Genomic DNA, 25,496 nt, shown 5'->3' with positions numbered 1-25,496 from the left:
GAAAGAGAAGTGCTTCTTGTGACCTTTCTTTGCGCTCACCTTCTTGAAAAAGTCTCATTGCTCCAGAGGTGTATGGGCCCATCTGCAGCATCCTTGTGCAAAAGGAAATAGATTAAGCTGCTCTTTTCTCTTCCTTTGGAGACTCCCATTGGTCTTGGAGCCCTTTCAAGAATGCAATTGCTTTATTATTATTTAAAAATATTTCATAGTTGTTTATTTTAAAATAGTTGTCTTTTTTGTTCCCTTTTTCCATTGCTTAAATTCTAGAAACTCTTGGCGACTTCTCGTTATTGATGACAGGGCATTTCTTCCTGTTGCCATGATCCTCAGAGCAGCTGCCTGTCTCTGGTCCATGCAGAACACTCAAGACCTAGAGCTCGGACATACAGGGGCAAAGGGGAGCAGGGCCTCAAGGAAGAGGAGGAGGAGGACATGTAGCTATCAAACCTCCACAGACTGAATTTGGTTCATCTGTGCTCTCATCACCTGGATACTGTTCAGAATTTTCTTCTGATGTCCTGCTAAAGTGACCCCAACTCGCAGAATGTCCCTTTGGGAGGAAAAGAAACAAACATTGCATAAATATCAGAAGACATTTTCTCACAAGCTCATGTATGAGGGTGGTGTGTAGGGAGCTGAAGTTTCTGTAGATTTATTCCATAAATGCAACAAATGCATGCAAACATGGTGAAACCTCAGTTCTTTCTCTTTGACTCTTCCTTGCTTATCCTCCCAACCTTTGCATTTGCTACCTGCAGCACCCCCACAGTACTGGAAGCCTCAACAGAGAGTGTGAAATCAAATACCACAGGCTATGCTCACTGCTTATAAGTGAACTTCTCTTTGTAAAGCCTTAGGTTTTCTACTCTTGTATCATTTTGTTTCTTTCTTCGCATGTTTGGATTTTCTCTCTCATTCTGTGACACAGTAACCCATTTTTTCCACCCCTGGAGACATATGAACAGGATGTGCTACACCCTCATCAGTGTGAATCTCATTCCCTCTGTGCAGATGATGGCTGTTCTTGCTACTTCTGCTTTGATCTGAGGAGTGATAAACTCCTGAAGTGATAAACCTTTGCTACTTAGAAACATAGAATCAGAGGATCAATAATTTGGGTCAGAAGGGACCTTTAAAGGCCATCTAGTCCACCCCCCCCTGCTATAAGCAGGGACATCTTCAACTAGATCAGGTTGCCCAGAGACCCATCCAACCTGACCCTGAATGTTTCCAGGGATGGCACATCTACCACCTCTCTCAGGAACCTGGGCCCGTGTTTCACCACCCTCATCATAAAAAATTTCTTCTTTATATCTAGTCTAAAATTACCTTCTTTTAGTTTAAAACCATTGCCCCTTGTGCTATCACTACATGCCCTGCTAAAAAGTTTGTCCCCAGCTCTCCTGTAGCCCTGTAGTACTGAAAGGCCACAATAAGGTCTCCCCAGAGCCTTCTCTTCTCCAGGCTGAACAGCCCCAACTCTCAGCTATACTCAGAGGAGAGGTGCTCCAGGTGCTTCCCTTTTTCCAGCCCCTGGAGCATCTCCATGGCTTCCTCTGGACACGCTCCAGCAGGTCCACGTCCTTCTTATGTTGGGGACTCCAGAGCTGAATGCAGTACTCCATGTGGGGTCTCACAAGAGTGGAGTAGAGGGGCAGAATCACCTCCCTTGACCTGCTGGCCACGCTGTTTTTTATGCAGCCCAGGATACCATTGTCTTTCTGGGCTGCAAGCTCGCATTGCTGGCTCATGTCCAGCTTTATATCCACCAGTACCCCCAAGTCCTTCTCCTCAGGGTTGCTCTCAATCCCTTCATTCCCCAGCCTGTATTGGTACTGAGCATTGCCACAATCCATGTGCAGGACCTTGCACTTGGCCTTATTGAACCTCGTAAGGTTCACATGGGCCCATTTCTCAAGCTTGTCCAGGTACCTCTGGATGGCATTCCATCCCTCAGGTGTGTTAACTGCACCACTCAGCTTGGTGTTGTCTGCGAACTTGCTGATGGTGGCCTTGTTCCCACTGCCTATGTCATTGATGAAGATATTGAACAGTACTGGTCCAAATACAGACACCACTTGTCACTGATCTTCATCTGGACATTGAGCCATTGACCACTACCCTCTGGATGGGACCATCCGATTGATTCCTCATCCACCGAACAGTCCACCCACCAAATCCATATCTCTCCAATTTTGGGGAGGGGGACCGTGTCAAAGGCCTTACAGAAGTCCAGACAGACGAGATCCGTAGCTCTTCCCTTGTCCACTGATGTAGTCATTCCATCACAGAAGGCCACTAGGTTGGTAGGCAGGACTTGGCCTTGGTGAAGCCATGCTGGCTGTCTCGAATCACCTCCCTGTCCTCCACATGCATTAGCATAGCTTCTAGGAGGATCTGTTCCATGATCTTCCCAGGCACAGAGGTGAGGCTGACAGGGTGGTAGTGCCCAGGGCCCTCCTTTCTCCCCTTTTTAAGAATGGGTGCTGTGTTTCCCTTTTTCCAGTCACCAGAGACCTCACATGACTGCTTTTCAAATATTATGGACAGTGGCTTGGCAACTACACGAGGCAATTCCCTCAGGATTCTGGGATACATCTCATCTGGTCCCATAGAATTCTGTATGTTCAGGTTCCTCAGGTGGTCATGAACCTGATCTTCTCTCACAGCGGGACTTTGCACCCCCAGTCCCTGTCTTGTGGTCCATCCACTTAAGAGGTGCAGGGAGAGAGGCTGCCAGTGAAGGCTGAGGCAAAAAAGTTGTTGGGTACCTCAGCCTTCTCCGTCTGTTGTTACCAGTTTGCCAGTCTCGCTCTTTAGGCGGGGTACATTTTCTTTGACCTTCTTTTTCTGGCTGACATACCTGAAACCTTATTATTCTTTGCGCCCTTGTCAAGTTCTGCTCCAGCTGTGCCTTGGCCTTCCTGACCCCATCACTACAGAACTGGGCAGTGTCCCTATACTCTTCCCAGGATACCTGTCCCTGCTTGTGCATCTCCTGCTTGCCCTTTTGTTTGACCAGCAGGTCTCAACTCAGCCACACCGGTCTCTCGCCTTCCTTTCCTGATTTCTTACACCTGGGGATTGAGAGCTCTTGTGCTCTGTGGAAAGCATCCTTTAAGATCTGCTAGCTCTGTTCTGCTCCCTTGTCCCTGAGGGCAGTTTCCCTTTGCTAAACTATGGGAATCTAATTTTTGCACTGCTGCTATTTTTTATAGATATTAGGCATCTGGGAAAAATAAGGTCATGCCAAAAGCATGACTGTGACTCTGCGTTGGTCCTATCTGTGGTCACTCCAGCTGAGTTTGCCACTCATTTCCCTCTTGGTGGACACATCTCAGTCATGAATTCTTCTGATCAGGGAATGGCATTCATGAGACGTGACCCATACCTGACTCTAAGGATTTTCAGTTGCCTTTTCTACTTAGGTGATGGAAGTGTTAGGAACAGAAGAGTGGCAAAGCCCTTGCCTGTTTTGGAGTAGAAGTTCATGGGCAAAGAAGGGTAAACAGCAGCTCCAAGGAAAGGTGGAAGAAAATCCTCTAGCATGAAAGGCACTTAGGCCTCTATGTTTGCTTTACAGTTTGCTTAAACCTTGTCTCTTTGGTCAAACAAAAGGAGGATGAAGAAGGAAAGCTGGGCACGGGCATGCCACAGATTTACACATTCTGGCTGGTGGTAACCAATTGGAGACCACCATTGGAGCATGCTTCAGCCCATGCCCTCTAAGATCAGTGTGACAGTGAACACCCAAGCCACAGCTTTGCCACCCACGCTCTTTCTCAGCATAGCAGGAAACCTGCTAGCACACTACACAACTCTGGCACCCAGGATGGTGTCCTTCACAGTGACTCCTTTTCCTGCTGCAGGAGCTTTCCATTCCCTCCTCTGCCCCAGCTAGATGTGCCGAGCTAGGGAATTTTCCTCCTTGGACAAGTTTGGCACTTTGACTTTTGCTTTTGTTCTGATTGGTAACAAAGCCCAAAGTCTTCACTCATGTCTGTAAACCAGAATAATACTGTGGCTCTGCACAGCCCTACGCTTCCTAAGCTTTTCGCCCTGAGCATAGATCCTTTGGTGGCCCAGGTGTCCCAGCCTGCAGACAAAACAGTGAGAAACCTTCCAAGTAGGTCAGTGTCGAAATCATGTGGATCTGGTGAACTGAAGCAGACTTCAGTGAACATTTATACTTTGCTGGCTATCCGAATTTGAAGAAAACAGTGTCTCATGGCAATTCAGCTCCACTTACATGATTATCTACTTCTGCAAAGACCAAAGGACATTAGAAGGTGGTTTCAAGTAACGTCGCAGCATGATTTCCCAATGAAAAAGGATTGGAGTGTCCTTCTCTCTATTATTATGTCCAACCAAACAGGTGAGAAATGTGGAAGGGAGCTTTGTGAAAATTGGTGGGGACATGAGCTGAGGACACCCTGGTGATTGTGATGAAGGCACTCGGAGAGGACTTAGAATATATTGTGAGAGACATGGTAGGGAACTGGGAAAAGTGGTGTTTAAGAGACACTGAGCATGTCTGTGAAAAACCAGACTGCTGGGGAACTGCCTGCAGAACTGTTTGCTGTTACATATATTGCAAATAGCACAACCTAGGAAGGGTTGGGTTGTGGTGCGGGTGTGATGTCCCAGTTTGGTCAAAGCTATTCTGGCAGCAAATTTCCTGGCAGCAAATAACAACAAGAAGCCCAAAAAGGTCAGTTGGGCTGTTTGCGAGAATGGATTCTGATTCATTGGTAGATTTAAAGTGTGGAATTAGGCATCAAATCCAAAAATCTTCCTGGTTACCAGGCACAGAGACATCGTAGTACTTACAGATGGCTTTAATGCTTGGCGCTTTCTTAGGCAGGGTTTCTAAAGCTAACTGCAACCAACCACAAATCTTTCACCAGAGGCATCAAAGCCCCAGCTAGCCCCAAGGGATTTCAAAAACCACCACAAATGGGTTTCAGCTGCCTGCTTTCTCTGAAGAACTTGCTAAAATTTTGCCACCGAGGGATGTTTTTAGTAGATGCAGGACAATTCAGAACAAATCTGAAACCATCTGGACTTTCAGAGGCCTTTCTTAGGCAGAAATTTGTTTGCAGCATGCTTGTCTCCATCGTCAATAAACCATACATCCAGGAGGACTGTGGAGTCTAAAAGTGCTCTTGAGTGGCTGGAGAATTGCCTGATGCTGGCCTGAAATCTCCGTTCATTCCATGCTGAGGTTTTGGAGACCCTCGTGGGGGTTTTCATTTTCACAGTGAGGACATGCAGCCTGATAGCGTGGAAATGAATTCTGCACATATGGAGTGACAGACAGACACAGTCTGGAAACAAGATAGAGCCTGCAGGACAGAGTAGTTCTGCAGGAACTGAATAGGCTAAAAGTGAGTCCACAAAGCGACAAATTCTATAAAACTAAAACTACATCATGTGAAAATAAAAACTAATTCAATAACAACCAACTGCTCTTAAACTACTGAGACTTTTCCTTGTGCTTTGGTTCTAGAAGCCTGGGCACTTACTCTACAGTCATCTGAGATACCACGTCAAAGGTGGTGAAGCCAGCACTGGCAAAGCTCTCCTTGTACTGGCTCATCTTGATGGCATCCAGCCATTCATCCACAGTGTTGAAGCTGGTATAATCTGGGATTGTGCGGTCAAGCAGGGGGAGGTTCATCCTGAAACACAGAAATGGGGAATGAGCAGAACAAACAGCGGCAAGCACGTGCATTTCTGCACCCTGCGTCAGCTGGACCAGCATCATTCACAGTGCCTGCACCACACCCTATTAAGAAGTACCACTGAGAAAGCACTCTATTTAACTGAGTGTAGAGCATCAGAGAAGTCTTTCTGGATCACTTTGTACAGAAGAGGTAGGAGCCATCAAAGATGATGGGGTGCAGCTCTAAAATCCTGGCTGCACAAGGGGAGAAAGTACATTCCCATAATGGGACCAGTGCTTCCCACAAGTTGGTGCATCTGCACCCAGTCCAGGAAAACATCATTCTGCCTGATGAGGCTTTATCTGCCTCCACTGCATGTGTGATCAGACTACCAAAGTCACACCACACCCATCCAGCAATTGTGTATGTGAAACCAAGCTGCTCTTCTAACTGTGCAGGGTACACTGTCCAACCCAACGAACTGTCTGTGTTCACCAGATCTAACTTGTCCAAGGAGAAGGACCAGAGTGATCATGGCATCTTTTAATGCACTTCCAATAAAGGACCAAACAACACAGGCCAAGCTGCCTTTAAAATAGCTAGCCTAGAGAGATGCAAGGATGGTGCCCACCAGGATGCAAAGGACAGAAGATCTGCAAATAGAAGCCAGAGGACAAGAGGAAGGCAGAGATACATACCCAGAGGAAAGAGGTGCCATGGCTTTCAGGCTATTAGGATTTCGGATCATTTTATCCAAGGTGTTGACAATTTGCCCAAATTTGGGTCTGTGGTTTCGATCCTTCTGCCAACAGTCAAGCATTAGCTGGTGCAGGGCATTTGGACAATCCATAGGCGGTGGCAACCGATAGTCCTGCTCGATAGCATTTATCACCTGCAGATGGAGGTGATAAAAGAGATCAATACAGTGGCAATAAAACCTATTTAATTCATAGCGTTCCTTTTCTTTCCTGAGGGTGACTGGGTCAACCATACTGCAGTGGGGCTGCTCTGCCTACACTTAACTGCTGCCACTTATTCTTGCCACACTTAACTCTTGGCCACCTATTCTTGCAGCAACACACTACTCTCTAACTCCCAGCCCTCTGCATGTCATGTCATCCTGTAAGGTGATGCCAGCCTGGCTCAGCCCACACGCAGCCTTGCTGACTCCTTGTGATGAGCTACACCCATCAGTCTCCTAATCTGGGAAAAGAGACCTACCTTGAAAAGGATGTGTGAGCCCACAGCTCCAGACATGAGAAAGGTGAGTCAGAGAGAAGGGTTAATATTTTCCCATGGGTACACAGCACAATGCAATGGCTCACTGGGAGGAGAACATCCCCATACAGTGAAGGGTCTGCTCACGAGTTACAGACAGGGGAGACTTCCCTTATGTTTTCCTTCCTCCAGTAGTGCTTTCTACTCCTGCCAACAACCCAGCCCTTCCAGGCAACAGTGTTGTGGCACGGGACAGGGCTGGGTGCACCGAGCCAGTAGTAAGAGCTGGATATCCCCACAGTCCTGTGTACATGCAAACTGAAGCACACAGTGGGGAGGACCAAGACTTTGGTCAGCAGAGCCAGGCACAGGAGAACTTTGCTACAGCATGCGGAGAAGGGTTGCAGCACACCTTGCCTAAGCCATGCTGTGGCTCTGGGGGCCAATGCGAGAAGGCTTTGGCTGCTGCCTGTTTGATCTCTCCTTACTGCACCACACGACCTGGGAAAATGCCTGGTCTTGCAAGGTTCAGTGGCAACAGCACATGCACAAGGGCTAGAGGATCTTCTTCCAGGGGCACCCCAACGTCCTGTCACTCTGCACCTGTAGCCCTCCGTCCTCTCCTGGGTAATCAAAGAGGATGGAGCTGCACAGCTTCTTCTGGAGGTATACGTTCCTCTGACAGAGGCATGTAACAGGCAGGCTTCTCCTACCCTCTTGGCCTTATGCATCCTACGGTCATACACACAGCACAGGCAACAGAAGGTGAGCAGGAGCCATGCACACTAGAAACAGGCTTGTGCATGGCAATGAGTAACAGAAGTCAGGATAAGAGCAGAACTGAGGATACTGTAGTAACTGAAATCAGGGGTGGCATTTGAAATAACCAGCTTCCCACAGTGATCATAAAAAAGGGGAGGGAGATTGACAGAACCTCCTTCAGGGATCCAGAGGAAGGACCTCAATGTCTCTGGTTATTCTCACCATGCAATTAAGGCTGCCGTGGTTTTGTCCAGCATGTCTTGCATACTTCCAAGGATAGAAATCTGTCTGATGGGTGACCCCATGGCTGTACGAGCCTCTGGGGAAGGACTAGCCATACCCATACAGCAACACGATGAATACATTGTTGAGCAGAAAGGCTGCAGAGAGAAAATCAAGGATACTGCAGTTGGCATTATGACAGCAGCAGGGAAGAGTTGTTAGAGGTGACACTGGAGGTGCTGCGGCAGTAGGAGGCTGCTGCTCCAAGAGAGGGTAGGTGGCAGATCCATGAAAAGCAATCCAGGGTGTGAGGTGGGGCATCTGGCAGGGTTTAAGACAGACTGTGGCTTCAGGCAGAGAATGGATTGGGAGAGTGGTCCAGACACTGATGTGTGTGGCCAAGGTGCTGGGCAGGCTGACCCAAGACAGATAGGGGCTGGTACCGCTGCTGCCAAAATGTGCCAGATGGAGAGTCCTCCCTCCCCTCTGCCCCCCTGGATGGACATGACTGTGGCCCACTGGGCCTGTGAAGGTACGATCTGAGGCATCGCTGGTGTTCTTTGTGCAGCTATTGGCTCCCGTTCAGGGTTTCTCCCAAGAGGTGCAAGCTGCAGCCTCTCCCAGCTCTCTGGATGGCAGATCGACCCGAGACAGAGGGGAGGGGAAGCATGGGGGGAGCAGGACTGGGGAGGGCCATCATGCAAGCATCAAGTGCTTGTGTCTGGCATGGATCGAACAATTTCCCACCAAGCTGCCCGCCTTGCTGCCAGCAGATGCATCCAATGAGGGGGCAGAGGCTGCACTCTCCATCTCCTCTCCCTCCCAGCCTCCCCAGGCACTCACACCCCGGGGTCAGGAGGCTAATCTGCAGCGAATATCCACCACGCGCTCATTCGCAAAGAGGACCAGCTGCAATTAAGTGGTGACAGCTTCTGGGGCGCAATGTCCTATGGCAGAAGGAGAGGGAGAAGAGGCTGGGGCCAGGTGCCATGCAGCAGGCTGTGCTGAGGAGACCAGCACAGGCTCTGCTATCCCTGTCGGCTGAAACAGTGCTGCCACAACACAGGGGTTGCGGCAGGAGAAACCATTGAGGAGAGAGGTCCAGGGGAGGAGGACAACGGAGGGGGACAGCAGAGTTCTATGTGTACAGAGGGATGCTAAAGCAGGGAGAAGGGCAGTGACACCTGGCTGCAGGAAATGCTTGAAACTGCAGGCGACAATGAAGCCTTAACGGGAAGTGAATAGCCCTTTCTGAGAAGGGCATACCCCTAACTCCTTTCCCTTTGACTTAAACAATTAAAGCAAAGACTTTTCTGGTATGCCAGGAGCTGGGGGAAGCATGCCATGAGCAGCCAAAGATGCTAAGATATCATGTATCTGCTCCAGGTGTTGGGGACTCACTTAAATTAATAAATTCCTCACCAGGCACTATGGAGGAAATTGTCCCACTCTGGAGAAACTTGAAATGGCATGGATGGAGCTATATTGACTTGAAAAGGGTCTGATTTGCCTTTAGGGCAGGAGGAGTTGCAGGAGACAGGTGGGAGCTTGGCTCTCATTCTCCCCTTGTAAGATGGATGTGGCAGTCCGAAGGCTTCCAATGGACTGCCCAGAGGCAGCTCTGAAACAAGCTGGAAGCCAAGCAGATGCAGTAACATGCAGGTTTGCAAGACCCAGGCTTGCAGCAGAGTGGGAGGACAAGCTTTCTGACCATCAAGGGTCTACCCCAGACCTTTGTGTTAGATCTTTGTGTTAGATCCTGCGGGTTCACGAGGTGAAGACTGCATGAAGAAGGGCAGCTCTTCAGACAGACGATGTTACAAGAGACCTGGGAGCCCCACACCAAAGGGGTCTTCTGGACGCACATGTGCAGGTGTAGCACTCTGCATGGCACCCACTGCCACTGGATGGATGGGCTTTGACCACCCAGGTATCAGGTCAAGAGAAACAGGGAGAATGGCATTGTTATGGTAAAGGTGTGGACTGCAGACACAGGTGATCCTTGCATGGAGACAAGGGCTCATGGAAACTGCCTGGGTCCCAGGGAGCAAGGAGTGGACATAACAGTTCCACCTGAATTAGAGAAGAGTAATAAAGTATTTCAAATTAAGCATGTTCTGAAATACATTTCAGAACTGCATGTTCTGAAATACATATGTGGTTTTGGCTTCTAGCTGTGTATAAGTTGCTTGGCTTCTTACACATCACAGTCCAAGCTTGCCATGGAAGATTTAATGACCATCTGGTGGAAGATGTCCTTGACCATGGCAGGGGGTTTGGACTATATGATCTTTAAAGGTCCCTTCCAACCTAAACCATTCTATGACTCTATAACAGACTTTCATCAGATACCTGTGGTCTGCCTGCTGCTCCAGGAGCTTTCAGGTCAGTGGCAGCATTTCATTTTCCACCTGCCTGCTCCCTTTCCTCCTGGGCATCTCTCTACCACTACTGAGGGTACTCACATTAAGCCTGTCCTACTGCAGTGGGTGTTGTACAATCCCTAACCTCACACAATGAACCAGACACGAACAAAAGCCAAAGTTATGCCCAAAGGTGTTGACCTTGGAAACATCACCCATGAGAGAGAAGGCTCCGGACATGCCTCAGGCCTTGTCTAGCTGTAGCCATGCTTTGACCTTGCAATGCTACAAATTTCAGTGTTTCTGCTCCTTGTTTCTTAACAACTCACATCTTGATTGGTCATATCCCAGTAAGGCCGTTCGCCATATGACATCACCTCCCACATGACTATTCCATAGCTCCACACATCACTGGCAGAAGTGAATTTTCGGTACTGAATTGCCTCAGGTGCTGTCCACCGTATTGGGATCTTCCCACCCTGTAAGAAAAAAAATGAGGTAACAGAAAGAGCAAGAGTAACTGAAAAAGATGAGTGTCCAAAATATTTGCCTCCAATATGCCGGTAAAATCCTAGAAGGAAAGGACCAGGACCACAGGACTATCAGGCTTGCCTAGCCAAGTCTGGGAAACTTTCAAGGATGATGATTCCCCCCATTTGTCTGGTGAACTGTCCCAGGGCTGCACCACTGTCTTGGGGAACAAGCTTTTCCTATTATTCACCTTGAATGTCCCAAGCCATGGTTTTGTCTATTGCCCCTTATTATATCACCTGGTACCACTGCAAAGAGCTTGGTTCTGTCTTCTTTGTAGCTGCCCTTCAAGTACTGCAGGTCACTTGCAGGTGTCCCCTCAGGCTCCTATTCATCATATTAAACAATCCCGCTCCTTCCACCTGCATACTGCTACAGCAATTTCGACAAGACAAAATACCTATTGTGCTAGTAACGTCTTTTGTAGAAAAATGAATGGCTATGAATGTAGAAAAATCCAAACTGATCCCCTTTGAATCTCCTTCCATCCTTTTGCTGTCATCTGGCTATTTCCAGAGCAGAATAAAAGGAATTAGAACACCATCCTCTTCAGTTTTCTACATCTGTAGACTCTTTGAAGTCAGTGACACATAATCCTCTTGATCTGAAGTCCTCCTGTGTCAGTCTGCATGTTGATATATACATGATCCAGCAGTTTTTGAACCTGCCTGTTTCTGGAGACAGAGGCAGAGTGAACATCTTATTTAGAATGGCATACTTGGTCACTGGTGGGAAATGGGATGGACTGAGTGGGCACCAGGGTCTTCCGTGATCCTGCTGGGCAACAGCGGCTCTGGAGAAATCAGAACTCACCGCTCCCATAGAAAACTTACGCACAAAAGTGTACAAGAGTGGCATACACAGCATGGGACCACAGGGATTGCAATGCTCTGCTTAAGCCTTTGCAGCCTCCTGATTTTCCACCAGGGTCTTTGGACTTGAGCCATGCATAACTCAAGGGACCTTCTGAAGGGAAAATCTTCCTCCGTGCTGAAAAAATAAGCAAAATTGTATCTGTTTTGTGGCTGCAAGAAGATTAAGGAACATTATATTTTGTCAATGAATAGGTACCATGCCTCATTAAGGGTCTCCTAGGAAGTAATGGGACTCAGACACTATACATGCTAGAATAATGAAAAAGAGATGAAGTTCCTTAATCTTCTCACAGCCACAAACCTCAGACAAAATAGTTTGTTTTCCACAAACAGGGGAGACCAAGCATTCCATACCAATCATGATGACCTCTCCATTAGGCATGCTCTTAACAGACCTCCTGAGAAGCAGGGGATACAAAAAATGGCTAAAAAAGAAGTCCTAAGGTAGAAATTGAAGACTTTGAAGGATCTTTGAAGTATCCCTGTGGGAACTCACATCAGTGAGACCTCACACCTCTCTGGTGATCTGACCTAGAGCTTCACCACCCTGTTGGAGAAGGAGATTTTCCTAAGGTCCAGTATGAACCTCCAAAGCCATAGCTTGTGACTGTTGCCCATCCATGGACACAGGTCTCTGGGATAATTATAGTAAGAAAGCCAGTCACGCATCTTGCGATGTTTGAGGATGGTGCATTTTGAAGAGGAAGATACTATTACTTCTGGTACTCTGTTACAATGAGTGCACATATTCTATCATTATAGATAATATATGTCCTGCTACAGTGCCCACAGTTCAAGAAGAAGAAATCAGAGATGACAGGGAGAAAAGCTACAGGCACAATAACAGGAATAGAAAACAGCAGTAAACATCAGAAGCTCCCATGTATTTAGCTTAACAAAAGGAGAATTAATTGGATGTAAGGATCATGTTGTGAAAAATAAAAGTTGCTAGTGTTTCTAAAAGACATAGGATGACTGTATAAGATCAAATGGTTGATGTTTGAAGCTAGACAACTTCAGATTAGAATAAAAGTGCACATTTTAAAGCGTTTGTTAGGTATTCAACTATTGTTACAATACACTAAGAGCTATGCCAGACATCTCATCACTGGCAGCTTCAAAAGATCTGGGAGAGATGATTTCCTACAGATCATGCCCCAGCACTATCAACACTTATTTCCAATAAGTCCTGTCATAGGCATTGTATTTAGGCATTGATCCTGGAGCATCATTGTGGAGCGACACTGTATGCCGTTGCAAACAATGGTATTTATGAGCACTCCTGGTTGTAATTGTACTGGACAACAACCAAGTCTTCAAATTATCCTTTGGCCCCGATGCACATTCTGTAGCCTGAGACAGGCCGTGAGTCCTTGGTGGCACTTGCATCACTGGCACCGTGGTGTTCCTGGGAAGCTGTTACATCATCATGAAGCTATTTCTGGGAAAGTTTCTCCGTCTAATTCAGAAAGACTCTGGAAGATCAGTATGTAGTACTGCAGGGCTTCACCCAGCATGCATCCACACTTCAGTCTGTCATTCCTGGGGCTGAGCCCCTGACATGAGATCAAAAATCATCATGGCCTCCCAGACAGCAGGGCAACACAATTGGACAGGGATGGTAAAAAAAAAAATCAAGACTTGCTGCTCTGGCAACAAATCTGTTGAGGAAGCGTCCCCTGGCCGGTCCATGCTGGATGGATATAATGCATCATCCCAGCTAACGACTTTATCAGGGACATGTATATGTTTGCAGACATGTTTGGAAGAGGCTCAGCTATCCACAGCAATGACTACATGACCCATCAACAGCTGCTGGACAACTGTACAGGACCTTGCAAGAGAAAATCTTCCTTGGTTCATTTCATTGGTCTTTCCCATCTGGCACCTTATTTCCATTGTTGGCACCCTGAAAAAGTGCTCCCCACATCAAGGGAGGATCTCCCCCTTCCCTCTCTCTTTCCTTCACCACCCATTCCTCCCCCTCTGGAAGAGCAGCTTTACCAGTGCACTGGTGTACGTGGGATCAGAGGTGTCGTCCTCCAGAAAACGAGAGAGGCCGAAGTCGGACACTTTGCAGACCAGGTTGCTGTTCACCAGGATGTTGCGGGCAGCCAGGTCCCGGTGCACGTAGTTCATATCGGCCAGGTACTTCATGCCTGCCGCGATGCCCCGCAACATGCCCACCAGCTGGATCACTGTGAACTGCCCGTCGTTTTGCTTAGGGGAAGAGAGGGGAAAAGTCCACATGAGAGGAGTAAATTCACAGCCCGCCATGGTCCAGCAAACACCCACAGAATCACAGAATCACAGAATCACAGAATTTTCAGAGTTGGAAGGGACCTCTAGAGATCATCTAGTCCAACTCCCCTGATAAAGCAGGATTGCCCAGAGCACATTACTCAGGACTGCATCCAGGCGGGTTTTGAAAATCTCCAGAGAAGGGGACTCCACAACCTCCCTGGGCAGCCTGTGCCAGTGCTCTGTCACCCGAACTGTAAAGAAGTTTTTCCATGCGTTGGAACGGAACTTCCTATGTTCCAACTTGTGCCCATTGCCCCTCGTCCTGTCACTGGGAACCACCAAGAAGAGTCTGGCTCCATCCTCCTTCAACCCACCCCTTAGATATTTGTAAGCAATAATAAGGTCTCCCCTCAGCCTTCTCTTCTCCAGGCTAAAGAGTCCCAGCTCTCTCAGCCTTTCCTCATAAGGGAGATGCTCCAATCCCTCAACCACCTTGGTTGCCCTTCGCTGGACCCTCTCCAGCAGTTCCCTGTCCCTCTTGAACTGGGGAGCCCAAAACTGGACACAGTATTCCAGTTGTGGCCTCACCGGTGCCGAGTAGAGGGGGAGAATGACCTCCCTCAACCTACTGGACACACTCTTCCCTATGCAGCCCAGGATTCCATTGGCCTTTTTGGCAACAAGGGCACGTTGCTGGCTCATTGACAATTTACTATCTACCAGGACCCCCAAATGCTTCTCCTCAGAACTACTTCCCAGCAGGTCCACCCCTAACCTATACTGGTGCCTAGCATTCTTCCTCCCCAGGTGCAGGACCCTGCGCTTGCTTATGTTGAACCTCATTAGGTTCCTCTCTGCCCAGCCCTCCAGCCTGTCCAGGTCATGCTGGATGGCAGCGCAGCCCTCTGGAGAGTCAGCCACCCCTCCCAGTTTGGTATCATCAGCGAACTTGCTGAGGATACACTCTGTCCCCTCATCCAGGTCATCAATGAATATATTAAACAAAATTGGACCAAGTATCGACCCCTGGGGGACACCACTGGTTACAGGCCTCCAACTAGCCTTCGTGCCACTGATCACACCCCTCTGAGTCCTGTCACACAGCCAGTAGCCTCTTTCTATACCACATGTCAAGACACAGCTATGTCACAAGTAAGTTCCCTCTCAAAGCAAGAGGGTGGACATTGAAGAGCTCACAGGGGCTAGAAGTCACCCTCAAACACCCTATGGGCATCACTACCAATGGCTGCTGTCATCCAAAAGTAGCAGATCTTTCACACCTTGCACAGGAGGGTTCAGAAGGGGCAATCTATCCCTATTAAGCAGGTTATTTCCCATCAACACAGTGAATTAACCATTTCAAACTCAGACCTATAAATATTTAGACAGAGCAGCTGGAGGTGAAGTCTTGCTGTGTTAAAGCTATGTTGGACTGTTCCTCCATCTCCACAGAGGCAAAGGTTGTAAATGCATCTGTGGGCAGGTGTACCAGTAGGCACAGCCTTTTGCTAGCATGAGTAGACAGACACAAGTAAGAGATGACAGCTTTGGTGCCACCTCCACCTCTGTTCCTAAGACACAGACCTCTGGACTATGCAGCAGCTACCCCAGTGGCAGGGGATACTGAACAGTGGAGGACACTGCTATACTGGCACAGGGAAGGGAACCTTCCCCTCCAGTCCTCCTCTGGCCCAACACAATGTCTGGGTTTGCATGCTCCTGGGATCTCATACCCGCAAGAAGGAGTCCAGTGAGCCGTTCTCCATGAACTCAGTAATGATCATGACTGGTGAACTCTTGGTCACCACCCCCTCCAGGTGGATGACATTGGGGTGATCAAACTGCCCCATGATGCTGGCTTCGCTCAAGAAGTCCCGTCTCTGCTTCTCTGTGTAACCAGACTTCAAGGTCTTGATGGCCACAAAGATCTCTCTTTTGCCAGGAAGCTTGAGATGCCCACTGCACACCTCACCAAACTCCCCTGTGAAGAGAGGGAAACTGTTAGATCTTGTCAGCCTCCCAGACCTCTGTCTTTCTCCCCATAAGACCCTGCTCCCATAGGCCCCAGCCATGCACTCCCTGCATGTCCCTCAGCAGACCACCCACCGCCTATCTGCTCTGTGCTTCCTCCCTCACTCCACACCAAAGACCTCAGGTAGACTTATCATTGGTGTGGAGCATTGGACACTGGACACAATAGGGCACATGGGAATTCCTTGTCTCCAGCATTGGGTGTGCTTCGTCCTCCAGCAGTGGACCACCTTGCTCCTGCTAGTCCAGGCTGGGGCTAAGTGACACTATTCTTCCCAGTATGTGTAAGGCTAAATCCTCACCAAAACCTGAAACCACAAAGGAGACTGCGGCTGAGGGTCAGCCAGACATTCACAATTCACCTACCTGCCCCAATCACCTGCTCGATTTTGACACAAGAGATATCAATTTCTTTTGCAAATTCCCTGACAGCCTCATTGGGATCTTCGTAGGTGAACGGATCGATATAAATCTTCATCCCTGGAGTCACTGCATAAAGGTGAGGGAGAGAGTCAGACAGACAGTCGCAAGTGGAACACCTGATGGCTGGCATCGAGGAAAAGAGAAGCCAATTTGTGTGAGGGTCTTTTTGACGTCAGCAAGTTGCATAATCAAGAGCATGAGGCAGACAAAGCAAAGCAGTTTGAGAAAGAACATGCAGAACCCGTGTTTGCACCGGACTATTAAAGCTGGATTATAATGAATATTGGCCCATAAGTCATTGTTGGGGCAGTGGAGGGCTACATCATTAGCTAGGACTGCAAACAGTGACCACAGAGAACCACACATCCTCTGCAGCAGGATTCAGCTTTAGCAGATCCAGAGGACAAGAAAGAGAAGCATTTGCTCTTGTGAGATGGGGCATAGGCACGTCAATGTCACACCACACTTTCCATGCTGCAACACTGCAAGAGGACCATTTGCAGAGACTGCAGCTCTGCCCCATAGGCCTCCTCTGCATGCTGCTTCCTCAACACACCATCCCACAAGAGGCACGGGAAAGCGGAGGAGGAGACCTGGGCTCAGCACTCAAGACAGTAGATGGTGAAGGTCTGCCTTGGGATGTAAACTGAGGCACATGTTGCTTTTGGTTGTCTACATAGAGATCTGTAGGGGAGGCAACTCTAGGTGCTTGGTACTACTGACACACCAACCAAGCCAGACTGACTCCTCCACGGGGGTGTCTGTCACCCTGCCAGGGGCAGTGCAAGCAGGATGGACAGGCCATTCTGCCCCCTGTTCTCCTGACAGATAACCCTGTGTGAGGATGAGTTCCCTCATGGTAGCTTCAACATGGCCAAGACAGGCTGTAAGAGACACTGAGGAAATCACAAAAGCCAAGTTCTTCCTGCTAGGCAGACCAGAAGACACAGCAATATGCTTATGTGAAAGGCAAAGGCCGTGAGACCTGGTGAGGTTGGACTGCTGATGCCACATCACACACTACCTACACAGCAGGACAGCTCTTAGCTGCAGTCCTGCAGTTCTCCCCTTTCTAGACTCATTTTGCTGGCCTCTGGCTTGCTCCAAAATTGGGGGTATTTGGAGAACAGAGCTCCCAGCTCACTAAATAAGGAGCCCAACACAGAACCAGAGGCACAACTCCCAGCTCCACCTGCAGGATGCCGGTAGGATTCAGGGGAGACACTGCAATGCTTACAGGCTCTCTGCGCCTTGGCAATTAGCTAACCATAAGCTGCAGCCTCTCCACAGCAATCACTGCTTGGGAGCTGAGCAGGGACCGTGCCTTGGACTGGTGTCCTGATTGACGATGTGGCTAAAAGGCACCCCAGGCCCGTTATCAGTTCATCTGCACCCAGTGGCATCGAGCCTGTTCCAACAGTTGTGAAGGCACAGCTATTAATGCCATCCCAGCCTGAAGCTGTCATATCCTGCACCAGACCCCAGGATAAAGTGTGAATGTATGTTTACACATGCAGCACGGACTGACAAACAACTGAGAGCTGCATTTACATAATCTTTCTTGGAGAGTGTCATTTTTCCTGGGAAGTAGAGCAATGCAGCTGGCACACTGCTGCTCTGGCTGCAGCTGAGTGCCCTGCCTTTTGGGAAATGTTCCCCAGGTAAATGCAGAAGCAACAGTGAGTCCTGTGCTGAAACCATACTGATGTCCAGTTCTGGGCGCCCCAGTTCAAGAAAGACAAGGAACTACTGGAGAGAGTCCAGCGGAGGCTACGGAGATGATCAGGGGACCGGAGCATCTCCCTGATGAGGGAAGGCTGAGAGCCCTGGGGCTGTTCAGCCTGGAGAGGAGAAGGCTCAGAGGGGATCTCATCAATGCTGATCAATATCTAAAGGGTGGGTGAAAAGAGGATGGGGCCACTCTTTTCTGTGGTGCCCAGTGACAGGACAAGGGGTAACGGGCACAAACTGGAACACGGGAAATTCCATCTCAACATGAGGAAAAAATTCTTTCCTGTGATGGTGGCAGAGCACTGGCGCAGGCTGCCCAGAGAGGTGGGGGAGTCTCCTTCTCTGGAGAGATTCAAAACCTGCCTCAATGTGTTCCTGTCCAGCCTGTTCTGGGTGACCCTGCTTTGGCAGGGGGGTTGGACTAGGTGATCTCCAGAGGTCCCTTCCAACCCCTGCCATTCTGTGATTATGTGATTCTATGATGTTTTCCATTTTCTGAGCAAGAACCAGGTCTGTACAGGAGCAAGGCAGAAAAAGGAAGGAAATCCTGAAGCTGCAAGTATAACAGGAGGTAAATAACAATTGAGATTCGAACAAAGCAGGATTATAGCGACAGGTCTCTGGTGAGGGAGGAGAAAGGCGATGCAGAGGGCATGCTGCCAGGGGTTAACGAGGGGAAGGAGGATGCACTGGGCTGAGGTAGGGTGTGCAGGAAGGTCTTGAGCAGGAACGCTGGATGTGAGGGAGTGCCTTGCAGTACACAAGGATGTTGGAAGAGGGAGGCTGCAAGAGAGGGCATGTTACGTATTGTATTATACACCTATATATATATACATAGATATATCTCATATCTACTAGGACACTGGGAGCACCGGGATGGGCTCCAGCCATGGCACCACGAGGTATGTGGGTTCCTGCAGAAGGACAGCACTCTGTAGGATGTGGGTCAGTTTGGAACGGGGACTCACTGCTGCCCACCACCTGGGCAAAGCTCAGGAATCGGAGCAGTAAGACAAGGTGTGGTGGCAGGGGCTGCATGGCAGAAGAGGGTGAGTCTTTGGGGGCAGGTGGAGGGGTGTGTGTTGGATGTCGCAGGGGTCTGTAGAGCATGCACAGGTGCTCACTGCATGGTTGGCACCCAATAGCACACAGGTCTGGAGAGCATGGAATCTACGAGGCAGGGCAGGGATCTGCATCATAGGGGACTGGTGGGGGATCCAGATAGCATGGAGGTTCTCCTGTATACACATGCACACGCCTGCCTGGCTAGGTGGCCTGAGCCCTCCCCACATACCACAAGGAATGAGTGAACAGGAACACAAACCGAAGAGAGAGCGGACCCCCAGGCCTGGTGAGGGGCCGCGGTACGTACTGTGGCCACTGGTATAGTGCTGCAGCTTGTCCGTGTACTCGGAGTCAGCACGCTCAAAGCCCCGTCTTCTGGAAAGAAAGGGAGTCCTGAGCACCAGCACAGGTCCACTGGGGCTGAGAGATGCACTGCAGGGGCATCTCCTTCGCCCTTCACCTTCCCCTCCCCATCCTCCCTGCCCCTCCCCTACTCCTGCCACCCTCCGTCTCCAGTCACCATCCCCTTGCACAGCCCCAGCCCTGGGTCCTGCACTCAGACTGACCTACCTGTTGCACACAATAATGATGACGACTACAGCAATAAGGAACACCAATCCTGCTGCGGAGGAGCCGATGATGAGTGGCAACTTCTCCTGCACACTGGTCTGGTACTCGGCTGGCACACAAGGAAGAGGGAACAGGTTACTGAGGCACAGGACGGGTCTGCACTAAGTGCATCAAGTTCAGAGCATGGCCCTGAGCACTGCCCACATTTGCATGGTCATTGCTAACAGGCTTCCTGGCATGGTTTAGGTTCAGGACAGCTAGTACTGTCCCAGGCATGGCTAATGTTGGCTATGACAGGGGATGTGCCCCAGTAGGAAGGTTGGATGTGGCTACCCCTTTTGGGTGAGAAAGTTTAGTCCCATGGATGCAAGCTGTGCCTTGCTGCTTGGCCTCAGGGCCAGAAAACTGTCTTGGCCTGTTATCTAGCAGCACAAATTTAGAAAATAGAGACCCAGGTCTGCATTTGTCATCAACAGCTGTGCATGTGAAAATCATAAATTTCACTTGCTCTAAATCCAACTGAGTGGACATGTCCCTGTGCCAGAAACGCTTGGTAGAAATTGGCCTGGATTATGTGATTCCCTGCGTGGACCACCAAGTGTCCATGCCTCTTTCCAGGTCTTGCCAGGTTGAATAAATGCATGTGACTTGTCAATGCACCCTTGAAGGGACTAACAGCAAGGGGACCAGCACTGCTGCCAGTGCATCTCCATCTTGTTCAAGTTTCTCTAGACCTTGTGTCACCTTTATACAGAGGCAGCTGAAGACTCACCTTCAGTCATGGTCTGGAAATACATCTTGCCACTATACCGGCCATACCCGGCCACAGTACGTGCTCGCACCTGGAAGACGTAGATGGTGCCAGCTTTGAGGTTTTGCACTGCCACAGTGTTGGTGGGGCTCTTCACTGTTGTTGAATTTAACTCGCTCAGATCCTGCCAAGAAAATACAAATCTGTCATCAGAAAAATGAGTCCAGAATCAGGTGCTGCATTTCTAGAAGGAAGTGCAGGAGACCAAGGCAGCATGGACAGAGACACCACCATGGGGCGACCATGGGCCTGAACAAACAGGTCATTCCTCCAAGCCTGCCTCCCAGCAGGGAGACACAGGAGAAGGAATGGGAGTACGGATATCCCTGGGCAGGCTCTGATGAAGGTGTTTGCTAGAAACTTCAGATTGATTCTCCAAGCCTTGAGCTCAATGGGGATGTGAAATGCTTCCCTCTTCTGTGCCCACTTTCTCTCAGCACTATCCTTCTTCCTCACTTCCTCCTCCTGTGCCTGATCCAGCCTCAGCACCCTCTCCATTTGCTATTCCCCATCTCCCTTTGTGCTGGAGGTAAAGCCCACCTGAACACAGGGTTTTGGGCCTTGGGAGAAGTACTGCTACGATCTTCCTGCCCAGGGCCTGCTTCACCAGGGACCATGGCTAGGTTTTCAAAGCTGGGGAACCGAAGACACTATTTAAAAATGACAATGAGACTACTTCCAAATTTCTGTCCCACCCCTTGTGTGCAGTTTTTCTAGCTGAGGGCTTGAGCAGCCGTATCATAACAGTATAGAGGGTATTGCACTTGTGTAGGTGATGGATCCATCACTGCCCTTAGTAATTATGCCTTTAGCTGAGCATCCAGAAGCACTCCTTGTGGAGGTCAGGCCTCCTTGGCAGGATCACTGGTTGGAACAGATCAGCTGACAGCTCAAAATCTGAACTGGCAAGTTTACAAGCAAGTCCCCGAGATCTGCTAACTTCGTCACTACAATGGGCTCAGTCAGCCCAAGAACTCCCACCCCACACAGACTCACCAGAGAGGTGAGATAACCTCACAAGAAGTAGGCAGGGCCTGTCAGAAGGAAGAAGTCAGACACATAGTTTGTGCAATCCCGTCAAGCAGGACTGAAGGTGTGATCAAGGGACTGGGTTTTTGTCTCAGCTGTGAAACTCCACTGGGTGGGCATGGAGGGATTTCTTCTTGTCCGTGCAACCATGAGATCAGAGTTGAAACTCCCAGCGAGGAGTAAAGCATCCACTCCTCCTCACCAACTTCTTTTTACTATGAGGGTGGTGAGGCACTGTAACAAGTTGCCCAAGGAAGTTGTGGGGGCCCCATCCCTGGAAGTGTCAAGGCCAGGTTGGATGAGGCTTTGAGCAACCTGGTCTAGTGGAAGGTGTCCCTGCCCATGGCAGCGTGGTTGGAACTAGATCTTTAAAGTCCTTTCCAACCTAAACCGTTCTATAAGTCTATGATTCTGTGATTCTGCAGTGGACTCCTGAAGGACAGAGAGTATCAAAGAGACAATCAGGCAGAAGGTCCCATCTTCTGATGAACCAAGGTTTCCTCACACAAAGGTGCAAGTTGTACAGGCTGTTGCTCTCTTGTGCTGCTTTGGCTGCCTGCAGGCAACAGTGAAGTAGAAGTCAATGGATAGTCTTGCACGCAACTTTGCACACCCTTTGTCCAGAGGGGGCTGTGTCCTCAGCCTCATCAGCTGCTGGACCACAGGATGAGTCAGAGGTTGTCTTGCCCACCAATAAATGATGGAGTTTGCCTTTGGGGTCTTCTGGTCTCCTTTCTTTTCCACTCTGCACATTGCTAGTCATCTTGTGATTTTGCTTTCATGTTCATTCACTTCTGAGAACAGCACTGGTGCCTTCACACAGAGAATCAGAAGCTGCAGTACCAGCAACATTAGAGGCCCACGAAGAACAGTCATTCACTGTGGGGCTCCATACAGCAGACCATGTTGAACCAATGCTCTCCTCAAGTCCCTGGGACAGCCTGGTGCTTTCTCAATTAGTCATCATGCTGGAGCAGAACTGCAAGTACACTGGCATTTGCAAGATGGATTTTACTCACGACCCAGGTTTGTGCAGACTTTGCATCACAGCTGCAAAGCAGCTGAAGGACAACATTCATGGAGTTAATTTCTTCCTGTATTAAGCTTTTGACTGAGCAGTGCTCTGGTGTGGATGGCTGGTAAGAGAGTGGTCTGGCAGGAACTTGTTTCTCCAAGAGTGCAGTCCAACCAGAGGCTTGGGAATGCCAATGGTACATCATTCTGCAGGGTAATGCAGAGCAGCTCTGCAAAGGCCTGGAAGACCTCTACTATTAACAGTGTTCAGGAACATTTTTCTCTTCTAAAAACTACAGCATCAATTTTATCCATTTGGACCTGGCACTGAAGGTGCCTGGGTATCACTGAGGTGTTTGGGAATTAGACTAATGACAGTGAAAAGATCTAGAACAGAAACACAGACAATAAAGATCAAGAAAAGATGAGCACGCAGAAAACTGATTGCCTTCTTTGTCTGATCAGGCCTCAGCACTCCCTTGGACCTTTCCCAGGCAGGCTAGGAGAAAAATAGGTCAGGAAAAGTTTACAGTTTTAGTGCTCAAGGGCTTGGATGAACCCTCCCAGGCCCTTGGATGGCACTAACAACACAGTTGTTTTAAAATCATTTGTCCAACTGTTTGAGGGAACTTCATCTCTGCCCCTGGAGGACTTTAAATTGAATGCAATGGGCATGCTTACAAGACAGGTTATAGCCTGGGAAATTGATGTCTGTCTGTCTCAGAAAGGTGTGCTCATGCGGGTGCTCTCCTTTAATCCCAGACCACAAGGAAAGAGCATTTACACCTCTCCACCCTCCCTTATCAGACCTATTCTTTCCCCTTGGCACATTGCTCAGCCATCACCTCTCCAGCAATTCACTTCAAACACTTCTCCCCTTTCACCCCTCTGGACTTCTCCAGCAGGTCCAGGGCATCCCAGGTGATTTGAAGTCCAAACACCTTTGCTGATTCTCCCAGCTTGATTTTTTGCAGAGGTTTGGTGGTTGATTTGAGTTTGGAAATCCCAGTTCAAAATAACACACTTATTTCCTCATAGGTTTGACTTTGAGTCCTCATCTGGTTCCTCTTCCCCTGAGCCAAATTTACACTGAAACTGAAGTCTGATCAACAAAGAGTTTCTTGAAACATGGACAGTCTGTGAAATGCTTGAAGGATTTGCAAAAATTGTTTCTAAAAAATCATGTTTTATCAGCCAAAAAAAAAGCCAAAGAAAAATGTGAACCAATTTAAGTTGGCAGACAGCTTCTCTGTGTGTCTGCACAGCAGCAATCTGCTGTGGCTCCTGAACCAAACAGAGCCGCGTATACAAAGCTAGTCCAAGGCTGCGGGCCAAATCACCACACTCATCTGAAGTGATTGAGCACGTTAGGAGGGATGCTCAGATGTGGTAACAGGGTCCTGCTGGCCACTCTGGGGGTGGATCTGTGGGGTCCACAGCTTCCAGACACTCAGGGGATCACCACTTGTGGGGACATCTTCAGAACATGTGCCCTCCCAGCCAGGTATCTGATCAAGTGCATTGTGGTAAGAGTGTCTGGATGCCTCTCACAAGAAAACAGCCCTGGACAGAAGCAGTGTGGACCCTGGGCGGGGACTGGGACTGCAGGAAAGCTAATGCAGGGCTCCCTGGCAAGGTTTCTTCTTGATCTCTCAGTTTCCCACAGACAGAGCCCCCTGCAAGGGTTTGGGAAGCGCTAGGGGAAGGAGCATCCCAGCTCTTGCTCCATCCTGGGGACTGGTGGGAAACACCAGGCAGCAGCTGTGGCCCCAGGCTTAGGGATGCTGGTGTCCAACACTGCAACTGCAGGCTGGAGACCAGGAAATTCTTCTGAGCGAACCCAGGAGCAGTGCTTCCAGCCGTCCTTGGTATGAGCCCTGGTGACACCCAGTTCTGGGGATGCTGGGCTCCTGCCAGAAGCTCCTGGGCACCACGAAGGCTATAGCCAGCTCTACTCCCATCTCCACCTCCACCATCAGCTGCCACAGGTTGCCTCTCCCCGAGTCTTCAGGCCCCCAGCCAACCCATGCCCTTTCACCAGTGTTGGTTGGAGACATCAAAGGGCTCCTGAGCCTCCTAAACATTTGCATTGGTGACCAAACTGGGCACAAGGAATGGGCTGAATGTCTTCAAACAATTACAAAATGGATAACTTAAGGCATACCCTATGCCCCATCATTTTGCATAACAAGGAGAGCTAATTATTCTTTGTAGTGCTTGACACTGCAGTGGATCTCCAGTTCCCACACTCAGGGATGAATTTGGCAACTTTGGACAAAAACTACTACATCCTTTCTAAATGAAGACAACACTCTTTTTTAATAAGACAAACACTGCCTGCTGCCTCTTGGAGGTTGAAAAAAAATACATTAAGGAGAGGATCATAGAAAGCAGACATGTCATTCAGTGTTTGCCTAACAATCTGCATCGATTTACTCTAACTACATGTGAAAGAAAATCATCATGTTGCCTCTGTACAGGCATTTTTAATAGCATCTAATAATAGAAATGTTATAAATAATCTGTGAAATGGAAACAAAAATATACCTTTGTTTCAGGTATTGTGAACAGCTCTTTTCTGTTATTGCTAAAACACATTGCAATATTTTTTTTTAATTTATGTCTTTATATAGAAGAGAGTCAATTCAAAATGAAGGGCCAAAACACTTTTTATACAAGATGCATATGTTGCTATTCTTATATTCGAACTGTTTTCACACTAATAAAATATAATTTTCTACTGGGGAAAAAAAAATCCACTAGAAACAACTTAACTAGCTCCAAAGACATTTTCTGAACATTCAGGAGCACATGGGACAGTTTGCAATGAAACACTTCAGAGGAGCATCACCTCTGTACAGACTGGCAGTTGAGTGAGAACATACCTGGGATGTGACACGCACCCCATCCAAATTGAAGTACTGGTGGGAAGCAGGGAAAG

At 48.8% G+C, this 25,496-nt stretch overlaps 1 protein-coding gene across 7 annotated transcripts in view; it reads right to left on the bottom strand.

Moving 5' to 3' along the window:
• Positions 1-239: 239 nt before the first annotated feature.
• The window catches only part of EPHB2 (EPH receptor B2), a 95,426-nt gene continuing 70,169 nt past the window's right edge, over positions 240-25,496 (bottom strand). The window contains exons 6-16 of one of the 7 annotated variants that reach the window (XM_009889838.1): positions 20,463-20,636; positions 19,711-19,799; positions 19,448-19,524; positions 17,729-17,743; positions 16,279-16,392; positions 15,615-15,862; positions 13,642-13,857; positions 10,561-10,710; positions 6,365-6,558; positions 5,526-5,681; positions 240-550 (exon numbers count right to left, since the gene is read on the bottom strand). In XM_009889838.1, the coding sequence (XP_009888140.1) occupies positions 442-550; positions 5,526-5,681; positions 6,365-6,558; positions 10,561-10,710; positions 13,642-13,857; positions 15,615-15,862; positions 16,279-16,392; positions 17,729-17,743; positions 19,448-19,524; positions 19,711-19,799; positions 20,463-20,636 (1,542 nt within the window). In that variant the 3' untranslated portion in view covers positions 240-441. Of the gene's footprint in view, positions 551-5,525; positions 5,682-6,364; positions 6,559-10,560; positions 10,711-13,641; positions 13,858-15,614; positions 15,863-16,278; positions 16,402-17,728; positions 17,744-19,390; positions 19,525-19,701; positions 19,811-20,453; positions 20,637-25,496 lie in introns of all 7 variants that reach the window. The other 6 variants (XM_009889834.1, XM_009889836.1, XM_009889833.1 and 3 more) reach the window with 6 other exon arrangements.

This window comes from Charadrius vociferus, unplaced genomic scaffold (assembly GCF_000708025.1).
Source record: "Charadrius vociferus isolate BGI_N301 unplaced genomic scaffold, ASM70802v2 scaffold727, whole genome shotgun sequence".
In the NCBI taxonomy this organism is placed as follows: Eukaryota; Metazoa; Chordata; class Aves; order Charadriiformes; family Charadriidae; genus Charadrius; species Charadrius vociferus.
The sequence above is the reverse complement of the archived record's forward strand: the minus strand, read 5'-3'. Positions and strand labels throughout refer to the sequence as shown.